General features: G+C 39.9%; 1 protein-coding gene across 1 annotated transcript in view; it reads right to left on the bottom strand.

The window, feature by feature from the left end:
- LOC117290890 (zinc finger and SCAN domain-containing protein 20-like) overlaps positions 1 to 17,983 on the bottom strand; it is a 43,999-nt gene that overhangs the window by 17,807 nt on the left and 8,209 nt on the right. Inside the window, exon 2 of the mRNA XM_033772458.1 lies at positions 13,893 to 14,175. Within this exon, the coding sequence (XP_033628349.1) occupies positions 13,893 to 14,175 (283 nt within the window). The remainder of the gene's footprint in view (positions 1 to 13,892; positions 14,176 to 17,983) is intronic.

The following is a 17,983-nucleotide window of genomic DNA, read 5'->3' on the forward strand; positions in this document are numbered from 1 at the left end:
CTTAAATTTGTTTCTTGCAAAATTGAAAACACGATTGCACGGATTGTTCATTTATAACTACATGTACGTGTACCTGTACAGAGTAAGCCTGTCAAGCTTTTAAACAAAAATTATGACAAAACGGCTCCACAGGGAAAACTCAACTAACAATAATGGGCTTACAAATACACTTGGTTAGAATCAGTTGTACAGCTGTTGACAATTTAAAAGTTTGCTAAACACTTCCCTTCCAGCTTTCTCAGCTTTCTCAAGAAGACGATAAGAGCACGTACTGATCGAAACGTTGAGTTGAAACCAACGGTTCTTTTCAGAACCACCCCAATTCATTAGAGATAGTCATTACATGGTGTAATACCAAAAGCCTTTCCATATATATAATTCCCTTCCAAGAAATGTGCTTATAGGGAAAGGGATTCAGACAATCTTCAATCAGAAATTGAAGCAAGTCATGGATTATTCTTCCTGCTCGGACACCAACACTCAAGATTTTGGGTGATTTTTTTGTAGCTCAAAAACTCTACCACCTTTTGAAAATTAAATATTCACAAGATCTACATGTAAGATTTAAAAAATCAAACTGTTCCAAAGACCAAAGGGAAACTTTGCCTTTAATCGCCTTTTGCAGGTGAGCTACTTCTTTGCTGACGTCAGCGAAACTGCTCTACTTGAACCCAGTGCAACGGCTTGGTTCCCCCTAGTTACACCTCTTGTTTATTTTGTTAGAGAGTGCATGGACTTTTTAATTCAGGGGAAATCGTCTGGCAACTCGCACCCTTAAACTCAATTATGTTATCCAGAATCAATATGAGGAGCTGCCACTCTGCCAAACAGACCATAAAGGGATGGTGATATTATGCAAACATTGTACAATTTGAAGTGTGTGTTCCCTTTTAAAGACACTGGACACCTTTGGTAATATTGTCAAAGACCAGTCTTCTCACTTGGTGTATCTCAAAATAATGCACAAAATAACAAACCTGTGAAAATTTGAACTTTTTTTGTCAGATAATAATGGAAGAAAAAATGCTTGATTTTGAGACCTCAAAACCACATTCTGAGGTCTCAAAATCAAAATTAAATATTTGAGTGGAAAATTACTTCTTTCTCAAAAACAATGTTACTTCAGAGGGAGCTGTTTCTCACAATGTTTTATACAGCTCTCCATTGATCGTTAACAAGTGAGTTTTATGCTACATGTATGTACATGTGTATGTAACAGTGATTGTTAATTGGTTAGTCCTTCAAAACCAATATTTTGTAACCTGCCTATATGAAGTGGGGAAATAATTGATACATAACATAGTGTCCAGTGCCTTTAAAGCAACCTTAGCCGACAGAAACTTGCAATTTAAACTGAAATTGACATCAGTGGAAACTTCATGACAAATTAAGTTGTTGATACCATGTTACTGGAGCTGCAGGCATTGTCACTGGCCAACATTTTGCAATCAGGGAGATTATGTACACAACAATCAGGGAGATGTTCAGAATTTCTCATTCAATAAAAGAGGTGAATTACGTATCTCTGTACTCGGGGAGATTTTCAAGTTTGTTGTAATCAGAACATGGAACGATTGATTGATTTTAAAGAGCCAGCCATTTTTCACTGGGGTTGCCCCAATGTAGAGTCAGCGAGAAAAGGACTATCGTACACCATGTACAGTGTACAATGTTTTTACAAAGTACAACTACATGTGTAACACGGTGTTCTCCCTTATTTAACCATTGCAGTAGTTCAATGGCCAAATATGTACAACGTACCTGGAGTTAAAGGCCGTGGACACTATTGGTAATTACTCAAAATATTTATCATCATAAAACCTTTCTTGATTACGAGTAATGGGGAGAGATGGAAGGTATAAAACATTGTGAGAAACAGCTTCCTCTGAAGTGACGTAGTTTTAAAGAAGTAATTTTCCACGAATTTGATTTCGAGATCTCAAGTTTAGAATTTGAGGTCTCGAAATCAAGCATCAGAAAGCACACAACTTCGTGTGACAAGGGTGTTTTTTTCTTTCATTATTATCTCGCAACTTCGACGATCGATTGAGCTCAAATTTTCACAGGTTTGTTATTTTATGCATGGCCAAATATGTACAATGTACCTGGAGTTTAAACACCTGAGGACCTGCAGTGTACAATACCACACATTGCATTATTTTGTCATGGTAAAAAGTGCACAATGTACAATGTAAAACCTCAGTATCTGGTCTAATGAATCCAGTAAATTACCAACAATTCTAATGTACAAAATTTAAAAAGGTGACCAATATTTTCTGCAACAAATTGTCATGATGATAGGATTGAACAAGAAATAATTATCTACATCAGGATTTTTGAACCAAGGACCTCCAGTTTAACGTGCCAAATTTTCAAGTTGTCATTTTAAAAGAAATACATATATGTACTTTATGTATTTTTTTTTTTACCAAATCAAGCAAGTTTCATTTGCAAAACGCCCTTCAGCATCAAACGGCCGTCGATCCCTTAAAAACCAGGAGAACGAGACTCTTCTTTTTTTCCTTCCTCCTCAAAAATCAAGTAGCAGAAGCACTTAAAGTCTGTGCGAAGTAAATAAATCTTCTATTACGGAGGTGGGGGAACCGTTCTCATGATTCAGCCGATAGCCCCAGGGAACAAGTTTATTTCCCGAGGACGGGAAGAAAAAAAGGGCGTGAGGGGAAAGAGTGAATATGGATGAAAACTAGGCTAAGACGGGCGCCTTCACAGTCACCGCAAAGAGGACCTAACTGGATTATAATCATTTTCAGGGAGGGGATAGTCTACATTTGCTAGCTTGTATTTAATTGGATGCTTGGTTAATAATATCCTTAAGCCTCTTGCCTTCCCTGGCAGGGAAATGTAAGGGCTTGGTGCTTGCTTTTTTAAGCACATTCCAACTGGGAAGAATTTTATCTAATTCTTGTTCCCCCTAAATAACTTTCTCCGAACTTATCTGGCATGTCTGGTCCCAATTTCATACATGTACAGTACAGTGTAGAGCTGTTTAAGTAGAACTTACATTGTCTGCTAAGCAGAAATGAATAGGGTTGCAGTCACAAATTGTGCATGTGACATGGTACTTCTTTGAACGATCTTCCCATCACAAGGGAACTCGGTAAACTCCTACAAAGCAATAATAAACACCAAGCTGGCAACAGCCAATCTCTCTCATCCCAAACATTGGTTTTAACGTCTATGATTACACAAATCAAGATATTGAGATTCAGTAATTAGACGACAATATTTATTCTAGTCATTACTAAATCAGCGGTTAGCCATGTTAGCTGGGGGATTCGAACCCACAACCTCGTGATTGCAAAGTCCTGCAGTCTAACCACTTGACCACGGGGGTGGCTGGTACATGTAACCTTATTCTGGTAAGCATAATTTTGTTGTGCTTACACAATTACACAGTAGATACTTTTTGTGTCTAAGCAGCGCTATGAAATTGGGCCCTGTTGGAGCACCTGAGGACCAGTTAGAATTATCTCCAAGTCTCTAGCTCAGGGCTTGAGCTTAGGTTAACATACCACAAGATTGCAGGGCTTACGTTGTGTATGTAGCTGGACCAGAAAAGTGATTATTTATTTTTTTTTATACAAGAATCTAAACAGGAAGGAAGTTTTCCGCAAAATTAAACATCAACTGTTGTATTTAAGAAAAAAAAAAGAAAAAAAAAACTATACAGGAAAGATTTACCCTAGACTTACAGGCGAAAGAAAATACGTGCAAGAAAATTCAACAGACCCATCAATGACTTTCCTTCTAGTAAAGTACGGATATAGGTCAGCTACAAGTTGGACTCAAACGGCCGTATGATTCAATTTCCAATTACAAAGTCCCTCGCAGGCCGCAGGTTTTCAACTCACAGCAATTTAATCCTTCCTGCAACACTTACAACCTTTCATATTATTCTTCATATCCGGAGGAAAAAAAATGTTCACTGAGGAAATTTTCATAAAGTACACATGGCTTGAATTTGACACGGAACACAGGTCCGAGGCCAGTGATATCAGTGTCGGGCCAGTAAACTTGAGACAGGGCAAGTCCGGTGGTCTTGTTTTTTTTTCTTTCAATTCAACATCTTTGATTCTGGTCTTGTAAAGGTTCTGACAAGTCGTGCGGTGCTTGTTAAGATTTCTCACCAAATTGCGATCACTGGTACACCCATGATAAAAAGTCGAAAGGAATTATTAAGGCTTGAGTTACAACTGTTTTTAAAGGCACTGGAATTACTCACATTAAATTTTTAACATCAAAGCTTACTTGGTCAAGAGCAACGGAGAGATTGTATTTAAACATTCTGAGAAACGGCTCCCTCTATGGTACCGTAGGTTTTGAGAAAGAGGTAATTTCTGACTCCAATTACAAAATAACTGAAATCTTGTTTAAGCTACTTACATTAAGGCACACAAATTTGTGCAACAAGGTTTTTTTCTCTCTAACAGCTTCGATGACCAACTGAGTCCAAATTTAAAGATTTGTTATTTTATGCAAAAAAAAAACCTGCTGGGATACACCAATTGAGATGAATGGTATTTGACACTTACCAGGGTATCAAGAAAGTTCCCACAGTCTCTTCGAATTTTAACAAAACCTGACAACTTTCGCACGACTGAATTTGTGGTTATGGCTAGTTGGGGCTATGATTAGGTTTGCTTTTTTGCTATGGCTATCTTTAGTTACAGCTTTGGCTTTGGCTAGCTTAGCTACGACTAGCTTCAGCTTTGGCTGTAGCTTACGCTACGGCTAGCTTCGGCTGTGGCTAGCTTCGGCTGTGGCTAGCTTCGGCTACGGCTAGCTTTGGCTATGGCTAGCTTTTGCTGCGGCTAGCTTTGGCTGCGGCTAGCTTTGGCTGCGGCTAGCTTTGGCTGCGGCTAGCTTTGACTACGGCTAGCTTTGGCTACGGCTAGCTTTGGCTACGGCTAGCTTTGGCTACGGCTAGCTTTGGCTATGGCTAGCTTTGGCTACGGCTAGATTTGGCTACGGCTACCTTTGGCTACGGCTACCTTTGGCTACGGCTATCTTTGGCTACGGCTAGCTTTGGCTACGGCTAGCTTTGGCTACGGCTAGCTTTGGCTACGGCTAGCTTTGGCTACGGCTAGCTTTGGCTACGGCCAGCTTTGGCTACGGCTAGCTTTGGCTATGGCTACCTTTGGCTATGGCTAGCTTTGGCTACGGCTAACTGTGGCTATGGCTACCTTTGGCTATGGCTAGCTTTGGCTACGGCTAGCTTTGGCTATGGCTAGCTTTGGCTACGGCTAGCTTTGGCTACGGCTAACTGTGGCTATGGCTAGCTTTGGCTAGCTTTGGCTAGCTTTGGCTATGGCTAGCTTTGGCTATGGCTAGCTCTCTTTGACTAGAACATTGAAACAGAAGGTTTTTGCGACCTTTTGAACAAGAAGCTGTAGCGCAATTTGCTGCCGACCAGACCAGGAACACCGGGCAAACCTCTACTCTTTTCGATAAAGTGCACTGGGTTCTTTAAGCTTACACAACAGCACATGGGACCAACAGCTTTACCTCCTATCCAAATGAAAGTGAACAAATTGAGCACTGATATATTTTGAAAGTTTCCAGCAAACTTGGAAACCCTTTTTCCAAATCCTTGCGCAGCTGCTAGACTGATTAATTGATAGCTTAAATTTAAAGGCTGTGGACACTATTGGTAATCGACAAAGACCAGTCTTCTCACTTGGTGTATCTCAACATATGCACAAAATAACAAACCTGTGAAAATTTGAACTCAATTGGTCGTCAAAGTTGCGAGAAAAAACACCCTTGTCACACGAAGTTGTGTGCGTTTAGACGGTTGATTTCGAGACCTCAAATTCTAAACTTGAGGTCTCAAAATCAAATTCGTGGAAAATTACTTCTTTCTAAAACTACGTCACTTCAGAGGGGGCCGTTTCTCACAATGTTTTATCCTACCAACCTCTGAAGTTTTATGCTAATGCTTTAATGAGGCTTCAGCAATTAGAGAATTTGTATGGTACTGTACATTGCGTTGTCTGCTGGAAGTGACTGTCTTGCTGGTATTAGAGTCCATCCGGACAAGATCTCCTCAAAGGTGATCAGGTCCGAGAAACAGGTGCCCAGGCTCAGATGATCATGTCCGGACTGACAGTAACACCTGGGTTTCCTGTGAGCAAAAATCCAACTCAGACTGATCCCCTGTACTGTGACACTAGTGTCAGAAATTTGCAAGATGTTTAATCTGGGTTTAAAAACCTATGGATGTGTATCGTGTTTAGGTTACAATAAATACAATCAGTTGACGTCATTGCAAGCACACGGCAGGGCGGGGCAGAGCGGGGGAATCGTATGTTTGAGTGAAAAAATAGAGAAGTCAAAGGCAAACAGTTGGAACTCTTTCCCTTTTGGATGTCCTGACCATGGGAACCAAGAGTCTCTATGCAGATTCTAAGATTAGGATAGAAAGAGGTGACATGTACAATGTACACATAGGCCTAGTCATTGAATCATATGGGGTCAGTTTGGCTCTGTGGTTTCTTTCAACTGCCTTTCTCCTCTGTGGACCCCAGTCCTAATCCCACCTAAGACCAGAGCCTTGCATGTGGATATCCAATATGTGATTTCAGTTTCTAACCGATTGCGTGGGTTTTCCGCTAAGGGGTTTTCCTCCCACATCTTAAAGTCACCTGGAAGTGGTATTTTGTCAAAATAAAGCTTTTGTCACTAAAATATGTGTTTTGATGAGTGGAATATGAATAAACAGCTAACTAAGGTTTACATAAATTAGCTTCCATGTTATTTACAAATTGGAAAAAAAGCCCGACCCCAGAGGGTCCTGTTCGTGACGTCAATCGAGGCGCGATGAATCGCATGCAGTGCCAACACAGCATAGTGACGCTTGGCGCAAGCTAAACACATGCCATCAAAGTTGAAAACGACGTCGGACCGGACAACTTGGCAAACTGACACCATCTTTAGTTGTTTTGTTGCATCCAGCAGCAATACACCTGGTTGACATTGCCAGAAAAATGCAAGAAAAAAACTTTTTCAAACGTACAAACTTACGTCCAGGACTTGAATGTACTTGCACGTACGTGTGTTCGATGTTCGATCGAGGCAAAGTCTTCCTCGATTGACGTCATAAAAGGGGTAGGCGGAGTCACCCCCACACAACTTTATTTAATTTGTTAACCATTTAGCCACTGTACCGCCCAGCCGCCTCTATGCGGTACGAGGAAACCTCGCTAGCTTGTGTTTGTAGAAAAAAAGGAACATCAAAAGAAACTCGATAGTCAATAGTAGGTCTACGCATTTGTTAATATATCTACTGTGTGTAGTTGTTATAGATCGTTATTAATTCTCCCTTCACAGTTGACTTGTCGAAGCTATAATGACGAAATAATTTAGCTCTTACGAAAAAAAAACGCTCATTAGTAAACAGGAAATTGTTCATCATTTATGATGATATTGTCGAAAATTGACGCCTTCGCATTCAATCAGTATGAGCATTGAGCCAGGCAAAAGCCTTGAAAAGCTATTGTGTCCATTTCATCCGTGCACAAAAAATATTTGCCATAAAAATTACCGTAGACGTTTAACGAGAGGCATTTATTGTTCCCATGAGAACTTGTACTTTTATACAAATATTACCGAAAGGGTAAAAAATTGTACATATTAAGCCATGGCTATCTTTTAAAATGCGAACTACGATTCAGTAATTTACTGCAAGAATCTTGAGAAATTGGTTTTCAGCAAACTCGGGCGGTGCAGGGACTAAAGGGTTAAACATATAAATCGTCAAAAACAATTACTCAAAAAATTATTTTATTGTTCAGGAACATATACTCTAATGTTTGAAGGGAAAATAAAATCTATTTCAGGTGCCTTTAATCTGAACATTTCTTCATGATCCTCCTGTTATAGGTGCTAATTGTGCTGTTAGACATGTTAGATGAGAAATGAAATAAAATAGCGTGGTACACAGTGTGTAATTTAAATTCTTCCAAATGGTCTGCAAATACTCTATTCCTAAAATGCTAAATGGGTCTTCACCCGCAGAAGAGAATCAAAATTGACGCTGTGGAATTGCCCGCCTACAAGTATTGAACACGTACGTGCAACAACACGGTCTAACCGACCCACCTTGTATTTACTTTGTGCTGATTACAGGCGCGTCTCCACCTGTAACCCATCAAACAACAAGATACGTACCACTTTCCCCCTGTTTCCACTTCAGTACATATTGAAAGGGCTTTATAGAAATTGATGAGGAGCAGCTTGATGGAACTACATGTACATTGTACATGTACAAATGAACTAGTAGAAGCGTGACAGGTACTGCATTTTGCTGTTTAGGCTAGGCCATTCAGGACACAGTGCTTCTTGTCAAATGGTTTATTAGTGACATGTCTCAAGGGGTTGTGGTTTTTCACTTTAACTGCTATACTACAAAGTAGAAAGCCTTATCACAATTTCTGCACGGACTTTATTTTTCAGAAACTTGTTCTTTTTTCTTTTAAGTGCTCTATTTAAAATCTACGCAGTAGATAGTTTTAATAATACATACTACATGTATGACTCATGTCTGTAATCGTCATACAAATATTAACTAATCTTCTCTAATCTTAGTTAATCGCATACTCTCATCTCACATCCAATGTATCACTCAATCAGACTACCTCATCCAATGAAATTTCATCAAAATAAACATTTCCTGTAATCTCATCCAAGCATACCAAGGGGCCCCCTACAATCCTATTAAAAACAGCTGTCTAATCTTGTATTCCAATGTTATCTAACCCAATCCAATCTTACTCAATCTTTTATCCAATCTTATGCCTTAGTCCAATCGCCAGGTACATACTCTTCAACCAATTTATAACTGTAACTCAAATCTAATCTGATTTCTACCCAATCCAATCTAATCCAGAACTGTAACCAAACCTCAACCAATCAACTCCGTCCACTCCATCCAATTACTCGCAATCTCATCCAATCTGAAGCTCCAATAATCTATCAGTCAAGATTAGATGGATCCTTTATGAGCTTTGCCATGCATAGTAAATACGTATCAGTCTAATTTCATTTAAGCACATTTTCATCCAATCTGATTCAATCCACATGGTAACCTGAAACAAGGGTTTAAGCCAGGATTTGGTAAAAGGGTGTCAACATTTGCAGGAAGTTTAAAAACTACAATGTACACGTACATGTACATGTACATGTGTACGTAACACATGTACATGTACATGTAGGTGTCCAAATTGTTCACTTTCAAATTCTTCTACACTAAAATCTGTAAATTACGGATAAAACAGGGTGTCCAAATGTCCCTGTGGCTAACACTATGACCTTGAACAATCTTTTTACCATTGTTAGTCATAAAAATGCCACCTTAAGCCATTCTTATCCATCAAGCTTACAAAACTGATCTGATCTGACGAGGTAGCCTACTTGTCAATACACTACCATGACTACTGTACACTGCGCATCAGACTTGTCTTTATCTTGATCCACTCTCCAGTCTGATCCAATGTAATCTCATCTGAGCTATCAATACCATACTTTATGTAATCCAATCTATTTAATCAATTAAGGACCTTTAGTAGTGATGTCATTATATCACAAGGCATTTAAAAGACACACTGTGGTTACAGAAAGAGTTGTGGTCAGCTCACTTGGGACAGTCTTTGTGGCCAGCACCCAAATTCATAGAGCCGCTAAGCACAACATTTGCTTACCATGAAATGTCTTCCTTGATAAAAACAGGATTAAGTATTGAACCAATTTTCATTTGTGGCATATCGCTTGTTAGTGGTATTCAGTTGTTGTTCTTGTTTGCTTAAAATCCTGAAAATTACAGGGATATTTGATTAGTAGGGCTACATGTAATGCTGTTTTTATCCAGGAACGAATTTTCATGCTAAGCAAATTTTTGTGCTTGTATGAAACTGAGCCTTGGTCTTGAGTTACATGTACTTTTGGCTGTTCAGCAAATTAGAGGCAGGATCATACCTTGATAATGACCCTGAACATTAATTGTAATTATTTTTGTTTAAAGCCTACTTGTTTGATAAAAATGGTTGCACAAGCAACCTAGACAATGGTCACATTTTTTGTTTGTAAAGTGCTCCCAAGATCATTATTAGAAATTCACTTAGTACATGTACATCTAAGTTTATGTCAAACAATTTGAAACTCAGAATAATATCGCCAGCAGGCGTCGCAAGTCACCCTGACTTTGCTTTTAACCGTGAATAGGTTTTTGTAATTATAACTGAAACTTTCACAGGCGACTTTATTGTTATTTCTTAATAATTTTTAAATCACTTAACGTTTAAAAGAAACAATTGATGACCTTTAGGCCTAAATCGTTCAGCCAGTTTATTTATGATGGAACCACATTATCACTGGTCACATTTAAGAACTACGTATGACGGACAAGCAAATGATAGAAAGGTTTGCGGTAACACCCTGAATGACTATCTCTAATCTCTGGTCGCCTTTCTCCAGAAGACGATCAGAGCATACTGATCGAAACGTCGAGTTGAAACCATCGGTTCTTTTCAGAACCACACCAACTCATTAGAGATAGTCATTACATGGTGTTACCGCAAACCTTTCTATATCGTATTTCCACGATGCAAAGTTTCAAATCCTACTTACAGTTTTGTTCCTTGATTGAAAACTAAGCATCCCTAATTTTCATTATAAAGGTAATTGTTGGGGGGGGGGGGGGGGAAGGGACTTACAAGCCCTTAGTGTCACCACTGGATCAACTAAAGGTTGACTCTTTTGCTGGCATGACTCAAGTCAAGTTCAAGTGACCAAAAAAACAAGAAAAACTCAAACTCAAGTCCAAATCCTAGACTCGACTATGGACTCAAGGACTTGACTGCAGGAATGGACTTGAGTGCATTACAACAGCGCCATAGGGAACCGTCTTGAATGTTATGAATAGGTTTTTGTACAAAGTTTTACCTCACTATCAATAGTGATTATAGCTACATTGTACACAAAAGCCTACATGCTACATTTTGTATTGTTGTACTGTACAATAAATTTTGTAGGCCATAAAATTCACTCGAAAACACTTTATCACTAGTTCAACATTCAAAACGAACCTGACATCAACAACGAGCTTTGTAATTGGCAACCTGCCTTCCAGCTGACAACTAAACACAGGAACGAATACTGCCTGGTGAAAGACACAAATCACTGAACATGTACTAATAAATTAACATGTACTAATAAATTACAAACTAGTCGAGACCTAGTCTGACAGACCTGTGTCATTTCATGAGACATGAATAACTGGGGCATAGTTTGTGCCCTAGCTGATAGAGGGGTAAGTATTAAAGATGACAGGTTGAGCGTAAACAACGAGGTTGAACACTCTAGTTTTGTAGCGATTGACATCAAAAGCCCCCCCTCCCCTCCCCTGGCCCCGCCTGTCATAATGCACAACTCTGAAGCATTACAAAAATCACTTTGCAACCAGTTCTCAAGCATGTCAATACTTTTTGGCAAGCATGAGGCTCTAGCCTGAACATCCAATGTCATTCCTCATTAGAGGCTCATAAATTACTACATTATGTGGTGTACAACCTTTCCAAATGATTGTACATGCGAAGTGGTATTTTTATGTTTGTAAAATCTAACAGTGATCAATGAACACACTACGCACCTTTGACTTTATGCCTGGTGATTTCAATGTGGGCAAAAACACATGAGACATTCATATTACAGGTACAGTATACCATGGAGGTACCTCCATGAGTATACATACTGTACATGTCAATGCATGTAGGCCTACTGCCAGACTGCCTAACTGGCCCTTGCCACACACTTGACTTCCAAAGGAGACTGTAAAGTGGTGGGGTTGGCGTAGTGATATCTTTCCTTGCCTTTCACCTCTTGGACCCTGGTTTGATCCCACCAAAAACTAATGTACTGATACCTTCCTACTGCATAGAAACTAACTAGAGGGTTTATTTGTCCTCAATTTTTGAGTTTGTGTAAATAACTTCATCTGTACACACTGTACACAATATGCTCTTGTGATACATTTTGTGTAGTTTGTATGTTTTCTATTGAACAATTATTTTTAAATCAAGATTAACTCGCAAACTGTTTAAAAGCAGTGGACACTAATGGTAATTACTCAAAATAGTTATTATCCTAAAACCTTTCTTGATTACGAGGAATGGGGAGAGGTTGATAGGATAAAACAGTGTGAGAAACAGCTCCCTCTGAAATGACGTGGTTTTCGAGAAAGAAGTAGTTTTTCACGAATTTGATTTTGTGACCTCAGATTTAGAATTTGAGGTCTCGAAATCAAGCATCTGAAAGCACACAACTTTGTGCGTCAAGGTTTTTTTTTCTTTCATTAATATCTCACAACTTCGACGACCGATTGAGCTCAAATTTTCACAGGTTTGTTATTTTATGCATGTTGAGAATACACCAACTGTGCAGACTAGTCTTTGACAATAACCAATAGTGTCCAGTGTCTTTAAGTTTGAACCTGAATGGTTTAAGTCATTCAACACTCCCATCCATATGTACATGTACCTATATACCCATGGATGTATGGTGTACTGTATGTAAATGATCATCTTTCTCCAGACAGTCATCCCAATCCAGTCTGAAATCACAACCAAACAATAATGCCAGCTTTCTATTCAGCGGCTGCTCATGCTAGCACAGCATGTGTCTGTGATCCTAACCCTCAAGGCTGTTTGCAAACACAACTTTGTTTAGCCAGAAAGGCTCAGGCATTAAAACGTGGGACTGCAAACACTTCCACGTTTAGCTCTTAATTAATTTGCTACTATCTGTACGGCAGATCTCACCATGGGTCAATGACAATTTCAAAAAGATAATCCCAGACTTGTACTGTATGCTTCATTTTTGAAAGGGCAAGGACACCTACATCTATATATGTCATGTATGTCCTCAGGGATTTGCTCCTTGGTAAAAATGCCACCCTATGAGGAAATTGTAAATTTCTGCTGTCTTAGAGAGCATTTAAATGGCACCAAGGCAAAGAATGACCGGGGGACATGGAGGCCACCATCTCTGTTGTCTCTGTAAAGTATCAGGCTTGGAGTCGATTTCATAAAGATAGTCCTAACTTAATAGGACTAGTCCTACTACACGTAGGAGCTATTAAAAACAGTCCTCAGTTAGGACATGGAGGAAGGAAGAGAAGGAGCTCGAACGACCCGGAAAACCGCAGAGTAACAAAAGAATACCCTGACAATGCCCCTGTCTGACCAGTGGAAAAAGATAGGAGACCTCCAGCTGGACGGCCGATTTACGAGCAGGGTTAGATCCCTTTGTACCAAAGGTATGGTACCGCCAGTCTGCGCTCTTGCCTGCGTGTAAAGTTGAATCATTGGAGACAAGAATTGTGAATACACACATTTTCATTAGCCGTTTGTGGTGTTTACATGGAAATATCGTAGCATATTTTTTTCAACTTTCCGGTCACTAGCGGTGGATCAAAGTTTGGGTATAGGCACACGAGGGTGGTTGGTATTCAATTGTGTTAATCGTTAAGGTGTACAGTCGCATCCAAAAATGTTATCGCGTCTCAAAAAAGTATTTTGTCCTCTATTATATCCATACGACGTACGACGCCATAGTTTGGCGAAGAACCAAGTGCGCACACGCAAATTCACACACGCCAGGTCACCCATTGTTTGTGTAAGGTATGTGGGTGATTACAAGGTGTCGTTAAACGACCGCGGTACCACGGGTTTGACTTTCGAAGTCCATTCGTTCGAGCTCAGTTCTTCATTTCTCCATGGTTAGAACGAGTAACTTGTCCTAAGTCAAGATAAGACGCCTTATGAATTCCACCCCAGAGCACACCCCTACCCCCTTTCCTAAAATTGAACGCAACTTACCTAAAATCTTAGCCAGTTCGCTGTAGTAAGAGCAGTTGGCGCATCTGTCTGTTTGTTTCTTCAGTACGGTCTCCCTGTATCGGCGCTTCAGGTAGATCCACCTGTCGTGGCAGTGCTCGGCCGATCTGTTGGTGCTCATCTTGCCGGAGATGCTCTCCCAGACTAAGCGGGTGTGCACCATCTTTCTGAGCGCTGCCTGGGTGTCTCTCTCACCGATGATTCCGAGGAGCTCTAACGTCTCCACTGGACTCCAATGACTCATTCTGTCCGCTCCTCGTTTCCGCTGAAGGAAATGCGAGAAAATTATGTAAAATGAAATTTGGAGAACATTACAGTCCTGTTTTAAAAAGGAACATTATAGAATTGGTTGTTGCTTACAAAACCCTTGCTGCCAGTGTAAGCACTTTATGTACAGTAATACACAATAAAGAGTGACAAACCTAAAGAAGTTTGAGATCGATCGGCCATCTGGGTCTCATTTATTTTACCTTTTGACCAAAAAGTGATGATGTTTTTGACCGAAAAGGTATAATGAATGGGAATAAAAGTGTGTTGAATCGGTTTTCAACGAGTGGTTTAAACCCGCCGAGGCCTGGCTCTTGATAATTTACCTTTGACTTCGTCTTGGTAAAATTATCAAGAACCAGGCCTCGTTGGCATTAAACCACTAGTTGAAAACCTCTTCACCACACAATGATTCCCTTATTTTAACTTTTGGTTAATATGTTAAAACATTCACTTAGAAGGTGCACCGAAATGCTGATAAACTTTCGTTCACCGTTGTACACAATCCCGTACAACACAAAAAACGTTATTTAAATTAACAGGCGTGAAGTCTTCATTATCTCATTACTTACCATGCGAAACTAAATGAAAGAAACATTGAATGCTAGAAGAACAATGCAATAGTTTGAGAATGAACACCCTCTGTTGATGAAATTACATGATTGCATAGCATATAAAACCAGTTTTCGACCGCTTTGAGTTGACTGGTCCCCATGCGCCCATTCTGCGCCCATGTCAGTGTGGTCATCGGTGTGCAGAGTTACATTGTAGGCCCCTATGTTAAATTTGTTTACACACCGCAAACAGCTGACCACAAACACGTACATGTACTATCCTCGATACATTTGTTTCCGTTTAGTATTTTGAAAGAAGTGAGGGAGATCTTGTACTGGCCATCAGTCAAGTTGTCTGACGAATGAGTAGTTGCGATAACATAACCCTCCTCCCGACGGCCGCCAGGCCGGAGGATAACGAGATTCTTTTGATCGGCTAATGACAATCTGGTCCAACACGTATAATTTTGACAGCTACAGTCACCAGATCTGCCACATTTTACCACTTTCAAAAATCATGACACAAATTCTAAGGTCACAAACTTAATCCTCAATGTGTAATGAACACTCAAAACACCATTGAGAAAATATTTTTGAAGAAAAAGGACAAAAACCAGATCCCGGAGCGAATTCCCAGGTTTATATTTTATTTATATTTATTTTGAACTTGTCGCATCGCTTTGCAAATGCTTAATTTTGTTGTTGGACTAAACCATTCTGTGAAAAGGGTGTTACAAGGCAGTACGTGCGCGCTGTACGTTCACTCATCATGGCATGGCGCGCACGCGCTGCAGCGTTGCAACATTGTAACACCCCTTTCACAGAATGGTTTAGTCCAACAACAAAATAAAGCGTGGCGACAAGTTCAAAATATAAACCTGGGAATTTGCTCGTAAGTTTTGTCCTTTTTATTCAAAAATATTTTCTGAATGGTGTTTTGAGTGTTCATTAGACATTCAGGATAAAGTTTGTGCCCTAAGGTTAGACTTTGTGCCATGATTTTTGAAAGTGGTAAAAATGGGGCAAATCTGGTGACTAGCTGTCGAAACTATGTGGGACCAGATTGTCATTTGCCGATCCAAAGAATCTCGTAAGCCTCCGGCCTGGGGCCGTCGGGAGGAGGGTAACGTTATCGCAACTAACGAATGAGTTGCCTGAGCTCCCTTACACTTGCAGCTCTGCAGGGCGTCTTAGTAATTTTCTTGTTTTGAAAGTCTTCCAATAATGCCCAACAAGCTCATCATCATCATGCCCATTTGGCCATACTCATTGACATTATTGTCATTGGGTCAGTGTTTGGGTATTATTTTTACACAATATAATCAATTTCCAAAGGCCAAAGCCTTTTTGTAACGTTGTTCAACTTCAACTCAAATAATGTTCGTAAGTTTTGTGTCAATACACATGATTATTTTAATATGGTGCTATGGTAAACCCCAAGGTCAAGAGCAGTCCGTGAGGTGCATACATCGTACGATGTAGATGATTCAATCAAATAAAACATTCAACAAACAAACATGACAAACATGATTCATGAAAATCTTTTTAACAAACTAGTTTTCTTACCGGTTTTCGTTCAATATTGTTAGGAGTGTTAGTTTCTCCATTAATATCTTTAGAGCTGTCGTTAGAATCTCCTTCCATTTTCAAGTGTGAACCTCACGTTCTTTTCAACAATAACTGACCGTAAATTGTGAAGAAAACACTCACGCAGCAGTGTCAGTGCTAGTGATACATCCATGCGGTAAACAATAAAACAACAACCTTTGACCGCACGAGCGCCCTCAAGAGAAAGAAAGGTCACAATGAAAGCCGACGACTGTTTGGTGGTGAACCTGTATTGTGTGAGGCCATGGGCCGTGTCCGAATTAACGGCTACAGCTACGGCTACGGCTATAATTTATTTCCATATCATTATGCGTGAAAGTATACGACGTCCTTAGAAACAGTCGTAGCCGTAGCTATAGCCGCTAAGCTGTGTAGCCGCTACTCGGACACAGCCGAATTCGGATACGGTTTAACCGTAGCGGCTACAGCTAACGGCTACGGCTAACTTCCGCATCTTCATGTTAGCACCAAACACAAATTTTTACCATGCGTTCTGCTTCAGGTTCAAATCACAACACATTGTAATAGCTATAGCCGCTAAGCTGTGTAGCCGCTACTCGGACACAGCCGAATTCGGATACGGTTTAACCGTAGCGGCTACAGCTAACGGCTACGGCTAACTTCCGCATCTTTATGTTAGCACCAAACACACATTTTTACCACGCGTTCTGCTTCAGGTTCAAATCACAACAAATTTGTAAAGTACTAATGAATATGCCGGCGATTATAGCTCTCTAAAAATGTACACTTCCTTAGCGTAGCGCCGTTGAGCTTCCGATGCTCGATGATCAATGGTCAATATTATTGAATGAATTTTTATAATATCATTTTATTCCTAGCCCCTCTGCGTGCGTTCTGTCCCTTCTTAGTTTTGTCCTGCGGGAGTTTCGGGAAGGTTTTTATTTTTTACCAAACCCGTTCTCTTATCTGAACGTTTCTTGTATTTTTTTTGTTTTTTGTTATGCTGCACTCGTTTCACCCCGACTCATCGAGCGATCAATGGAAGGGTTTATTTATTGCCTCCATGTCCCTAATATTTTTGCCACGGTGACCTGCAAACTACCTTAAGTATAAATTGTCCTCAAACATTTTGCTTATTACCATGGATGGATCATGCATAAGCGCAAAATATGCACTCACTTTCACCCCGACTCATTTTCGCAGATGAACGACTCATCCTGGTGGTTTTCGAATTCGCTAATCAATCTTCATTGTTTTCCAATTTCCAGTTATGTTTAAACGACCAGCGCCACTTACATCTTAACATGTTATCAAAGTAACGTCGCTACGCTTACATAAATCTTGATTTAGTACTGTTTCAGACCATCGCCTTCGCCCCCGAGAGACTTGCTTCAAATTGTCATCACACGCGAAGTCTTAAAGTTGAACTTTCAAAATAATAAGGCGATAGACTTTCAAAACGGGGTGCTCAAGAGTTAGACACGAGCGTTTTCAGGCAGCTGCTTGTCTTGTTTTTAGACTTAAAGGCATGCACACTATGGGTAATTATGCCCTAACTCGAAATAATTGTTAACACAAAAACTTCGTTACGAGCAACGAAGAGCTGTTGATAGTAAAATTGTTGCTCATTTATAATTGTTTTCCAATTTCCAGTTATGTTTAATTGGTCATCGATGTTTAAAA

Source organism: Asterias rubens, chromosome 5, assembly GCF_902459465.1.
Source record: "Asterias rubens chromosome 5, eAstRub1.3, whole genome shotgun sequence".
Lineage (NCBI taxonomy): Eukaryota > Metazoa > Echinodermata > Asteroidea > Forcipulatida > Asteriidae > Asterias > Asterias rubens.